This window comes from Capra hircus, unplaced genomic scaffold, assembly GCF_001704415.2.
Source record: "Capra hircus breed San Clemente unplaced genomic scaffold, ASM170441v1, whole genome shotgun sequence".
Taxonomy (NCBI): Eukaryota; Metazoa; Chordata; class Mammalia; order Artiodactyla; family Bovidae; genus Capra; species Capra hircus.
Genome location: NW_017189518.1, coordinates 672,174 through 685,054, shown reverse-complemented (window position 1 = coordinate 685,054; position 12,881 = coordinate 672,174). Strand labels below are relative to the sequence as shown.

The 12,881-nt window shown below is 54.2% G+C and overlaps 1 protein-coding gene across 3 annotated transcripts; it reads right to left on the bottom strand.

Annotated features, from left to right (window-relative positions):
- Window positions 1-788: 788 nt before the first annotated feature.
- On the bottom strand, window positions 789-11,070 carry PRRG3 (proline rich and Gla domain 3). 3 transcript variants are annotated; one of them, XM_018044326.1, is made up of 5 exons: window positions 10,600-10,672; window positions 8,415-8,628; window positions 7,885-7,922; window positions 6,682-6,842; window positions 789-6,340 (listed from the first exon to the last, which is right to left on the bottom strand). In XM_018044326.1, exons 3-5 carry the CDS (start codon window positions 7,889-7,891, stop codon window positions 5,813-5,815), a joined length of 696 nt encoding a protein of 231 aa, XP_017899815.1. In that variant the 5' UTR covers window positions 7,892-7,922; window positions 8,415-8,628; window positions 10,600-10,672; the 3' UTR covers window positions 789-5,812. The 3 variants fall into 3 exon arrangements, with proteins under 3 accessions (XP_017899815.1, XP_017899816.1, XP_017899814.1); XM_018044327.1 differs by lacking the exons at window positions 8,415-8,628; window positions 10,600-10,672 and adding an exon at window positions 10,861-11,070; XM_018044325.1 differs by lacking the exon at window positions 8,415-8,628.
- Window positions 11,071-12,881: the final 1,811 nt, after the last annotated feature.

Below are 12,881 nucleotides of genomic sequence, written 5' to 3'. Positions count from 1 at the left end.
GCCTGAGGAGTCTTCATTTGACTGCCCACCATCTTCAGAAGGCTGGCATCACTCAGTGAGCCAGCTTGGGATAAGAAAAGAACCTAAGGCCTCTGGCTGTCATTCAAGCATTGGGCCTCCACATTCAATCCTCAAAGGAGGCCGTGAATGTCACTGCCATCGTCTCATCACTGCCATGGCTTTTCCTATTAAAGGATGGATTACTTTCCTTATGGGGGACAGGCACAAGTTTTACCAATTACTTTCCTTGGCCCCCATCTCACTCCAGATAAACAGCTGGCAGTGTTCTGGGCTAAGACCACACTTCCTCCAAGGGGAGGCTAAACTGTCAGTGCCCACTGAATAGTCTCAGACTCCTGCCACCTTCAGAATTCAGGACGCTGAACCAGGGCAAAAGCTGAGGATTACATCCCACCTATATAGAGCTCCAAAAAATTTCTCCCTACTGCCCCTCCTCCAGCTCTGAAACCAAGCAGAACATCTTTTCTAGTAAAGGCCATCTTGATGAGTAACCAGGGATCAGGCGACAGGGAAGCTGTTAACATGATTTGTGGCAGACCTTACTAACCTCCTCCCAAGGGGATGGGTCAGCAGATCATCTTATACATACAGGACCAGCTCTAGGACCCAGGACCTCTCTGCTTCCTGCTTCTAAACTGGTTCAGGCTGTTTCCTTATCTACAGTCTGACTCTTGGAAAAACAAGTTTGGCCCACAACCTTCCATAATCCAAGGAAGTAAGAGTCAGCAGCGATCCAAGATGGGTAAGGAGAGAACACAAGTAAATGCCATTTGCTCTTTATTATTATTTATTACTTTCTGGTACAGAAAGAGACGAAACTTAACAGCTAAACTCAAAAATTACAGAGAGAGAGAAAGCGGAAGTACAATTGTTTGTTACCCCAGGCTCCAGTGAAATCCTGACATATGAGTGAATGTACAGATTTGCCAGCCAACATGGGTCAGCGCACAAATTACGAGCACAGTTTAAAGTGATACCAAAATGAATCCATTTCATAGTAATCACGTCTAGAAGCTCGGTTGCACATATCAGGGTTTCCACTGTCACAGAGTCACAATCACAGAGTGAAAGAACAGGTGTGTTCAAGCCTGGGAAAGTGGCATCCATACGGGGAGACATATGGGGAGGCGTAAAAAGCTGTAGGACTTGTCCCCATCTTGAATATCTGTGTTAATGCTCGGGCTGGGGGTGGGCTGGGGGCAGGCACTGGGCGCCAGTCACATAGCTCAGGACAGTGGGACAACTGTTGAGGCACTGAGCCTGAGGGGGTGGGCTGCGCTGTTTGGACCTCTTTGTCAGGGAAATTCTTGCTCAGATGAGCCACACCACCCACAGCCTGCGAAAGGGAAAGCTTGCTATGTTTGAATATTTGGGGGCGAATGATGGGAGTGGCCGGACTGATAGCAAAATATCTGCTTTACAGACTATTTATCATGATGCACAGTTATATCACTTTAAATTGCAATTTAGTTCACAAACTATTTTATTCACAGAGCAAATAAAGGAGGAGAATGAAACGCTGCCATACCCAGCACGCACACAGTAGAGACAGAACAGAGGTCATCGTGTACACGAAGAGCCTGACATACGAGAACTGCTGAAGGCACAGTGAAGGGATCCATCATATCGTGAGCCTTTTAATGGGAAAAGGAACTCGTTTTAAACTAGATCCCTCTTACACATACGAACCTGAAAACTGACTCAAGGGAAGAATATTGGGAATATTTCTGCAGAGGAAGAATCGCAGATACCATGCATTATCTAGAGTTTGGCAAAAAAAAAAAAAGTGATTTTTTTTTTCCTACATTTTGAACTAGTGGGCTTTGAAATAATGGGCTTTTACCACAGTTGCAGGCAGTTTGATTACAGTACTTTTAAATTATCTAATTATACTGATTAGTATGACTAGAGTTCAGTGGGGAGGATGTGCTTGTTTCTGAATTGGTGCAATCCTGAGATGGAGCTGCGTTCCTCGTCATGTTGAAAAGCAGCCTAGACAGCAGCTTGGCTACCCAGCTCTCCATCTTGGCCTTGAACGTGAGGGCACACACATGACACATAGCACACACATGCACACTCCTAGAAAGACAGAGCATAGGTGAATAAGATAAATTCTCTTAGTAATCTCTCTCTGTCTCTCTCTTGGACAAAGGAACAATCTAGAGGCAGTGTTGTTCTTAGTTCTTGTGTGATGCCATTTGGTTGTGAAAAGATCAACCCCCAGCCAGAGAGGAACCATCTGGCTCCATCCAACTCCTTAGCAGAAAGATGCTTTTGTATCCCAGATCGGTCATCTTCAGGCTAGCCAAAAGACACAGTCCAACAGATTGGGCAGGTTCCTATTTTCCGAAGCACCCAAAGGAATTCACACTAATGGCAGTGGGATTCGCAAGTTGAAGAAGAGGCCCCTGGCCTCTGGGTAAGACGGCACAGTGTCGCGTGTCCATCAGCCAGGGCACAAGGCAGCTGTCCTGGGGCTGCACACACTTCTGCTTGTGCTTTCATTTGGAAAAACCCCAGGTGATGGGGAGTAGCAGGGGAGGGACAAGATAGTGATGCTTGCTTCAAAAAGTCTTAAAAAGATTTTGGTTGAAAAAACATGAAAGTCACATTCCATGGAATTTGTTAAAGCCTTTTTGTTTCAAAATGAAAAATATCTAAATAACCAGCCTGCCATAACCCCAAATCAACAGTCACACATCTTTCCGCCAAAAAGAAAAAGAAAAACCAAAAAGGCCCAAGAGTGCTGATTTCCTTCCATTGTTGACACCCACAGAACAGGAGCCGAGGTTGGGGGCACTGCTCCAAAAGAGTGTGTGAGTCGAGGGTCCCACAGGAGGGAGGCCCACAGGATAGAGCTGCTTCATCCTCTTCCAAAAGCTTTAATGAAGGAGGGCAGAAGGTGGCAACTCTGGAGGGCTCACTCCAGCAGCTCATCTCAGCTTTCTTGACTCAGGGTCTTGTCCTCAGACTGCCTAGCCCTGGGAGGTGACATTCCTCCCCTCAGACCGGAACCCTCCTGGTACAAATATAGCCACACGCCGGCTATTGTTTCAGATAAGCATGTGAGAAAAGGCAACAACGCGCACATGTGTATATACACACACACACCCGAAGCCCAAAAGCAACAAAAATGTGGCTATCGCAGATTGAACATTGTATCAAATCAATATCCATACAGAGTTGAAAAAGATATGTACAGGGCGTTCTTAAAGCCAAATGTGCACCGCAAGGGAGTTATGACCATGGTGTACTGTACAGCCTTTTTGTTTAAGATAAACTGTGAGAAATGTCCCAGGAACCACAGAACCCCATGTGGAAGAATGCTGTGAAGGCCCGGAACTGGAGAGCTTGGTACCCGCAGGACGCAGGCTGGTCTCCGCCCCGGGCCAGGCTCCCGGGCATCCTTCCGCCTCCCACCTCAAACTGGCTGCAAACAGTGAACAGCTCAGAAGGAAAGGGCTTGACAGGGGCCAATGGGAGCAGGCACTCCCCAGCGTCCTCCCTCTGGCTCTGGTCTGCAGGGCCCACTCCTGGCTCTCTGCCCAGTGGGGAGGAGACACAGAGGGCTAAGTGTCTTCTCCCATGCTCCTGGCTGACACATAGGCATGGTCCCCGAGAAAACACGGGGATGGCAGGGACAGGCCCTGGAGCCTCAGGCTGCCCCGGGTCCTCCAACATGGCTGAAGAGGATGGATCCCAAATTCCCTCATGGACAGTGTACACCCAAAATGCCTTTGGGAGGAAGGGCAGGATGCTGGAGGCCCAGAAGGAGGAAAAGAGGGAGGAAGGAAAGGTGGGATGCCACCTGGTCAGCACCTCTGGCATCAGGGAACTCTCGGGGTGGGGTGGGTGGGGAGAGAGAGGGGAGGAACAGTCCAACTGGCAGGAGACTGACTCCCCAGGTTGAGACTTGACTTCACAGTCCTACGAAGACCTCTGCTAAAACGGGTGCCTCATGATCTACATATTTCTAGAAGAATCTTCCTAAGGGCAAACTGCACTGGGCTTCCTGGTGTCTCAAGCACTGCACAGGCATTAGCTCAATCACCCTCCAGCGGGCCTGTGAGGTAGGGGAAGGATGGAAAACTGGGCCACAGGGTTGAGTTGGCCAAGCTGGTGGCCTCGCTGGGGTAAGAACACAAGCCTCCATGCTTGAAGCATGTTTCTGGGTGAGTGAGGACCGGAGGGGCCTCCAGAAGTTATCTGTGGCCTCTAGGCAGGGCCACATTCAAAGAATGAGGCACAAGGCCTGCCTTGGAGAGCTGTTTAGACAGAGAGAAGCTTATCTTCTCAGTGGGTTTTAAACTGCTGTGGTTGCCAATTGACCCTGGCTGTGCACTCTTTTGGGCCCCACAAAAATTTGCTACATTTTTTAAAGCACCACAGAGGAAAAATGGTTTGGTGCTGAGGCCAGGAGGATGAAGATGGAGGGGTGGGGAGGCAGTGTTGACAGTGTCTTTTGCGTGGTCACCGACACTTAAAGGGAGGGTCACCTCTGCCCCACTACTGCCCAAAGCCTCACTGAAATGGAGAGGTGGACAGTTCCTGGGCCACAGAAAGGGGTTGTTAAAAACGGACCAGCACCTGGCAATGAGAGAGCATATCTCAGACAGGCCCTCAAACCCAGGTCACGGGCTTCCCCGTTTCTACAACAAAGAAATTTCTAAAAAGGGACACTTTCTGATCTTCTCTCCAGGTGGGCACCATCATTAAGAAGAAATCAGCCGTCTGAAATTCAAGTTCATCTCAACACACTTACTCACAAAAAAGGGCAGTTGCCTAAAAGTTTAAGGCCAGAGAGCACAATGCTGAGGAAACCGAGTTCATGGGTTTAATCATCCTATGGGCCAACCTCACAAGGAGAAAACTTCAGCCTTCTACCCCAGCCTGTGGCCCAACCGTTCAAAGGCCATGGGCTCCACAGGCAGGGTTAGCGTTATCTGTTTTCCCAAGGCCATGATATGGCTCAGGCCAACGGGTACTGGCTTTTAGCACAGCTGAAAGAGAACCTAGAGAGCCAAGGTCTGAGGGAGGCTAAGCACAGTAGGACTAGAGCTCCCCTCCAGATGGCCACGTCCCCAATGTGGAGGGGGTAGCTTGGCCAGCCAGCTCCTGGCCCTCATCCTTCACAGAGCCTGTCCTCCTCTCAGGTGGCTCCAGACATTCATTTGAACCTGGTTGGGAGTGTGGGGTGGGTATGGGGGGGTGTCACCCATCTGTGTGACTGATCTCCCTTGAACCCCTATCAGTGGCCCAGGTGGTATCATTTTGTTGTATTGTGTTCATTATGTTATTACTGTTGTTTATGTTCTGTCCTTCTCCTTGTCCAGTGTGAGTGAGGACAGAGAGCACAGGGCTAGTGAGGGAAAAGGGCACTGAGGCCTGGCTTCTCTCCCTCAACTCTGTGGTGAGGCTTTGGACAACAGGTCTCCAGCCAGCTGCGGGTCCCAGAGCTTGAGCCTGGGGCCACAGTCAACTGCATGGGGTGATTCCTTTGGCGTAAGAGAAGCCAGTCCCTGACAGGAGGGCCGGATGGCAGGGGTGTAAGGGCTTCTGGAAGAGCTGGGCTCTCTTGCCTGTGGCTCTCACCAGGGGGTTTTCATGCATGCATGATCCCTACCCACCTCCACCTGTCTCTGACAACTGACTTCCTACAGATCCACGGTGAGGAAATTATTTGGCAACGAGGAGGCTAAGGCTGTTTTGTGGTGGCACAGTCTTTAAAAAGTTAAAAGGAAACAGGAGGCCCCTGAACGAGGCGTTCACATGGGACCGGACATGTGTCCCTCTACTTGTCTGAGCCAGGGTTGGCCGCCACAATCTCCTCATACTTCGGCGGTGGGTCACTGTAAGACACGCTTGCCTCCTCGCTGCTGCTCTCCTGGGGAGCGGTCACCTCCTCATAGGACGGGGGAGGGGTGGCACTGGACAGTCTGGAGAGAGACAGCTCGGGAAGGTAGAGGGTGCTCTCAAGCCGGACGGTGGTTCTGCCTCCCCGACTGGGCCCCAGCACCACCTGTGGGTGGCTCCCTGTCTCCCGATGCCCAGAGGCCTCCCCCTGGCTGTGCACCGTGCCCCGGTACACCATGACCCGAGGGAGGCTGTGCCCCGCGCGACTCGCTAGGTACCGGTTCTGAGCATATGAAGGGTGATGACGGGTGGCTTTCTGCAGCTGGCACCTCCAGATTATGAACAAGGCGATGACGATCAGCAACGCCACCCCCAGAAGGGGCACCACCACATACATGGCATCTGAGCTCTGTGCAGGGTCTCGAACTGAGTAGACCGCATTCGGGTACCCCTTCCAGAACTCCATCTGCAAAAGAAGGAAAAAGGGCAGCTGACACTCACACATAAGCACTTCTGACTTCGGCAGGTCAGGATCAAGTTCCGCAGGGTCTGCCCCCACCCTGACTGGCCTCTGAGAGCCACTGACAAGGCCATGGAATGCCCTGAGGGCCAAGGACAACATGGCCATGAGTCTGGCAGATGGGGCTCTAAGGACAGGTGAGCTGTTCTTATAGGGCCCCGTGGCCCTGCCATGGACTCAGATGGCTTCCCTTCATTGCTTCTCATCCATCTGAGATCCCAGGGTGGGTGTGGCTTATTCCCGAGGCTAGCTGTCCTCCCAGCACCCAGCCCCAGGGCGGTACGTGCCGTTTTCTCCTTGTCCTCGAAAACCTCCTTGACCTCCTCATAGCTGCAGACCTCTTCCATGCACTCCCGCTCGATGGTGCCCTGGCGCAGCTCCTCCAGGAACTCATTGGCACGAGGGAAGCGTTTCAGGACCGAATGGGCATTCTTGGCCTCCAGAAACACTGAGGAGAAAGTTGCACTGAGGCCTGGAGGGTGGAGGGGCCCAGAGGCACCTGCTGACCAGACTCAGCCTGGGCACAGAGGCTCAAGGATGGAGGGAAGCAAGGCAGAGATAGCAGGCAGGACACCCTCCTGGACATGTACAACAGATGAGAGGGCTGACTTTCTCTGACACCATGCTGTATCTGCCGACAAGACTCTGGAGGACAATGGGGCCCTCATAAGAGGGAAGTGTGTGTTGCATGAGAACCTTGCACATGACACATCTTGAATGTTATAGTCACCAGTGAATACGTCCCCAGTATCTTCTGCCTCACCTCCAAAGGAGAAAATCAGAGCCTTTATCATAAGGATGCATTTCCCTGTGAGGCTGATGTTGGCATCCCCCACCTGAATGGCCACCTGGGCTGCTGGATGGCCTGGTATCAAGAGTCCTGCCCTTGACGGTCTAGTACAAAACCTGCTGCAGGAGATCGGGAGACTAGACACACGTGAATCTGAGAGGACCTCTGGGAAGAGGGATAGCAGGCTCGAGATGGAGAATCTAGGCCTTTGGAAACTGGGCACAGATGGCCTCCAGCCAAAATGTCACAGAGTGGGAGCCATATCCTCTTATTTCCAAGGGGAACCCCCAGTTCCAGCTGAGCTGACTGGCACACCCAGAAGCCTGAGCTGAGACTTTGGAAGATGAAAGAAGAGGTGACATCTGCTCCTAGTGTGCCCCTAGAGTTGGGGTTTGTTAGTCCTCATGCCAGGCAGGCCCTCTTGGTCCCAGGTAGGCATCCCTCTCAAAACCCCCATGGCCTGCCATGCTAGCTTCTCTCCAAGTAGCCTGGGTAGGCGCACCTCTCTAGGGGAGTCTGTGCTCCAGAAGGGAGCTGAAGAGTTGAGAATGGAAAGATGAGACCCAGACAATTGGACAGGAGCCATGGGAACACCCTCAGTATGATGAAAGCTGAAAAGGCCTTGAAAGGTAGGCTAGCACTTTTCCATAAGACCTAGGCACAGCCCTTCCCCACTTGGCCAGGGCCCAGACAAACTCACCTGCCATGGCTCTCTGTCAGATCCAGTGTGTCACTCACCTGGCAAAGGAGGAAAGCAGAGTCATGGTGAAATCCCAAACCCCCAAACCTACAGGGCACCCTCTCGGCCCTGGGATGTGACCCCGCCCACACTGGCCTGGTCAAAGGTCACAGCAGCCCCTCATGGCACACATCACCCTCTGTGCAGCCACTCCCAGCCCTGACACTCTCATCCTTGTCCAAGCTCTCCTGTAGAGCTCCCCAGGGCGCAGCAGAGCCCACAGCAAACCTTCCAGCTATTTCCCCCAAGAACACAGTCTGAGAGTCTAGGCCTAAGGCTTGATCTTTTCTCTTTTTTAAAAGAAAAAAGAAAAACTCCTACAGTCTGAGGTTCTGCTTTCCTCACTCGACTCGATGAACATGTGCACTTCTGACTTGGAAAACAACCCAGAGAAAAGAGGGGCACTTAGGGAAGGTCCAGCAAGTCAACACTGACAGTGACAGGACCTGTTTGGGAAACAAAGCCTCCTCACAATGGCAAGTCGCACATACCTCTAATGACAAGCACGGTCCCTGAAACCAGGCAATGCGTGTTTAAGAAGTGGGCACTGGTAACGTTTCCCACAGCCACAACAACCATCTCCAAAGTCACAGCCCAAGTCCAGAGGACCTGCTGTGTTCCTCTTCACCAGACAGGCTGGCAAGGATCTCCTGAAACAGAGTTATCTCTCCTCTCTGTGCATTAAACAAAACAGCAGCAGAGGACCTAGACATGGATGGACATGTTCAAAACTGAGCCACTGGCTAGATGAGACTGTTCCTTCTAATCGGAGCTATCAGCCGAAAGCTCAGGAATTATCCAGCCAGTATGTAAACCATGACGGCAGCACACTGCCCCCACCCACAACATACATTCCCACTCACACACATATTTCAGAGCACTGGCCAAGGTGTCCACATCTGGGAGCAATCACCCCATGGTTCCCCTCCCCAAGCAGAAGCTCTGGTTTTATGACTAACTGGATGTTAGACACAACGGTGTCACCCACGGGGCTACCCTTTTTGCCTAGGCTGTCAAGAAGTTCAGTGTTAACATTAACCATAAAGCACAGGATCCCTGGAAGCCTAGCTATTAAACACATATGCTTTCTCCCCTGTGACATGGTATCCACTTTTCTCCTTATGTTTTCAATCTTATGTATATTTAAAATATATCCTCTAATCCTTTTGGCAAACAGGTAGAATGTGAATCATAAATGAAATGAAAAGTGAAGGAAAAAAGCAAAGCTAACATCCATCTATGGAAACACCACGTTGAAGGAGCCTTTCTCTTGTGCACCCCACAACAATCCCACCCAAAACTCTTAACATGGGAATTTTTCCACAGACAGGCCTGCCATGGTGAGAAAAGTTGACCCTTGGTGTTTAGAAGAGAGAAGATGGAATATTATCTCAAAATCTTGCTTCCATTCTGGATCTTTGAGGTTCCCCTAAGGCCAGTGCCAGTCATGTGTCTAGGGTGTGGGTGTGGCGTGCCTAACAGCAAGGTTTTTAATTGAAGAAAAATGGAGCTGTTGTGTCAGGGGAATTGAAAAGAATGAGTAAAGGCTTACTAATAAGTGACGACAGAAAAATACATGTCTCATTGCTTATCAATGAGAACTGCAGTATTGTTTTTTACATTTTTCTTCTGTGCAGAAATTATGTAACAGCTTCTAGATAGCTATGCCTTGTCCCAAACACACCTGACCGTGGAGAACGCACGCCCACAGGTATCACAGGCCGACTAGGTTAGCCTGACACATGTATAAGTCATTAGTTCATTTTTAATCTTCAGACAAGCCAGTAACTCTCCCAAACAGCTCCCGGGCATGGCCCACTCCATTAACAATTCCGTGACCGCCGCCTGCCTTCACTGCTGCTGCCTGAGGCCTCCTCCCCCTCCTTCCCCAAAATTTAGCGCCTGCTTCTTCCCTATAAATACACCATCAATAGGCCGTTACTATGGCAACAGTGAGGAAGCGCGAGGGCTCCACGACAGAGAATGCTGCGGCAGTCACGCACGTATATGTCCCTCCTGCCCCTGGTGGATACTCTAAGGCTGACTGTAGGCCAGAGGAATTTTTAACCCACTCCCCACAGGAACTCAGCTGAATCCTGAAGGCCTGGAAAGGAAGGAAGGCTGGGACCCGCCACCACAAAGACCTTCCTTAACCCCTCCCCGACCGCAGCTGCCCCATCCCAGCACTCTGGGACGTCGGCTCTAAAGGCCCTCGCAGGGGGACCGGCAGCCACAGGAGCACCCAGTGTCCCAAAGGTGGCCTCAAAAACGCTTCTCCAAATCCCAGCCCTCTTCATTGCCCTCACTCAGAACTGATCACCAGGAAAGCCTTCTGTGATCCCCAAATCTCATGACTCATCAACCCACCCGGTGACACGGAACTCTCAAATGACCCTCCAACTCAAACTCTGGGCCCTCCTCGTTCCCTTTCCACTCATGCCAGCCCTGAAGGTTCCTGTCCTCGCCCACCATCGCCCGCCACCAGTGCCTGCCACCAGCGCGCTGCCCAAGAACTCCTGCCTCTGGCCCAGCAGCTGGGTCGGATGCAGAATCCCTGGCGCCGTGGCCCGGCCAGGCCTCCAGATCCTCCCCCGACAGTGCCCAGCGCCCGGCTCAGGGGTCCTGGACGCGGAACCGTGCCCTCGGGGCCGGGGCGCCCAACCCCAGCGGCCTCACCGTTCTCCGGGCCCAGGAGGCGGCCGCCCTGTTTGTGCACGCAGCCCGCCACCTCGCTGCGGCGCCTCTTCCAGCAGGGCCCCTGTCCCCGCCCACCTGCTCCCCGTCGGCCAAGCCCCCCGGCCCGGCCCCGCCGTCTCCTCCCACCCTCCCTCCCCGCCCCGCTACCCCCGGGAGCCCCGGGGCTCAGCCCGGCCCTGGCCGAAGTGCGCCTGGAGCTCCCCGCCCCTCGCAGCCGGATTCCCAGGCCCTACCCATTACCTCTGTACCCCCCTGGCCCTGCTCTCCACTGGGGGCTCCGCTGCTGCCCGCCCCCCCCAATCCCTGCCGCGCCAGGTCTGGCCTCGCGCCCCGCGCCTGGCGCGCCACCCTCGAGCGCCACGAACCCCGCGCCCCGAGCGCCAGGCCGCGATCGTCGCGCTGCACCGCGCGCGGGGCTGCCAGGCCGAGGAGAGGAGAAGGGGTGGGGGGCGACGCGAGCGGGCTGAGGGGGTAGGGCGGGCGGGCGAGCTGGGCCGGAGGGGCGGCGGCGCGCACTGAGCACCGCGCGCCCGCGCCCCACTCCGCCGGCGCCGCCCCTGCCCCCGCCCGTGCCGCCAAGGGGCGGGGCCTGGTCGGCGGGCCCGGGGCGCCCCCGCGACCCTCAGCCGGAGGAGCCTGCCCCGGCGCTACCCCTGGGCTCTGGCCTTCGAAAGCCCCGCGCCGCCTCAGACTCGGGCGGCCGCACCCAAAGGCGGCGCGCCAGGTGGCACCACGCAGCCCAACCCCCTAACAGTCCCCCGTCCCTGCTCACCTGTCATTCCGGCCGCCCGCCCCGACTGACCGCGGAGTCAAGAGGGGCGCAAGCCGGCCGCCGCGACCTGCCTCGGCCGGGTGCCAGCCGGCCTGCAGAAGAAGGGCCGGGTCGAGGCCACGTTCCGCTGCCCATGACTGAGTGACCTTGGCTTCTTCACTTACCCCTACCCCTCACCCCTGCCCCAGAACGGCAGCCTTCTTTCTGGTCAAATATGGGAAATGAGAGTAATCCCGTCGCCCTCTCGGGGGGCTGCCACGAAATAAAGGAAGAGATGGGCTTGGGGACTCTTGGGGCACAGAAATGGGCGAGGATGGAATGTTCTGGGTCTGTCAGGGGAGCGCCGGGTGGGGGTGGGGGACCCTGTGGGAGGTTCAGTAGGACCGACTGGACGCTGGTGGCAAAGGGTTGACACAAGTGCGGGGAGAACCCAGGAGAGGTGGGCGGCTGACAGATGGCAGGCCAGTTCTGGGGCCCAGGTTGCCAAAGCCTCCCAGGAGAGGCCCATCAGGCATGCTGGATTCTGGGGGGCTCTCTTTGTTCTCTGCACCTCTGGAGCCCAGCCCCACCAGGGAGTTGATGCATCCCCCTAATTTGGTGTTTGGGGGGCATAATGAGCCTGGAAAACGTTCCCTGGAACTACCCTCGCCCCCCATTCCAGGCTGAGAAATACCTACCAGCCCTGGCAGGAAAGCTTCCACCACCCAGCTGTTTCCGGTCCAGCCCCGGGGGCGGGGAATGGCAGAAAGCAGCCTTGGTCAGGGCCTGGTCCCCTCTTCCTCCCCTTCCCCCACCCCAGTGGTGCTTTCCTCTCCAACCCTGCCTCCTGTTTGCAGAGTCCTCTCCTGGCTGGCTTGCTCTTCCGAGGCTGCAGGAGCCTTCTTTGCTCAGCACAGACCATCTGAACCCTCCCCAAGGAAGACAGCAAGGCCGGCTCCCTGGCCTGTTGAGTGGGCTTCCGCGGAAAAAATCACCTAGGATTGTGAATGGAGCTCCTTCAGGGCCCAGAGGGCTATGTATGTTTTCAAGGCACCCTGAGTTCGAGACCCTGGGCCCTAGTTCATGGGGAAATGGTCTGGGGCTCTTCAGGACCACACTTCCTGGGTCCCCTAGTCCTTCACTGTGTCCTCCATCCTGATCTTCACAGATGACTTCACAAGCTTTCAGGATGAGGTGAAGGTCCATGGCTTTCACCGTCTTCCAGAAGCCCCAGCTAAGCCTCTGGATGCAGCAAAGCCAGTCTACTTCTAGTTCCCCCTCTACCCAGAATTCCTTTCCTCCCACCATCAGCCTCTGTGCACTTATATTCATTCTTCCCAAGGAGCTCAGATGACATCTCTACTCTTGAGGTCTTAGGGATTCTCCACCCCGGCCCTGTGTTGATTGTTCCATTCCCAGCTCTCTGTCTGCAGAGACTATAAATGTGGGGCCTTCTGTGGGTGCCAAGGGCAAGAGGGAATAACAGCAGGGCGTCTGCAGCATGCTGCCT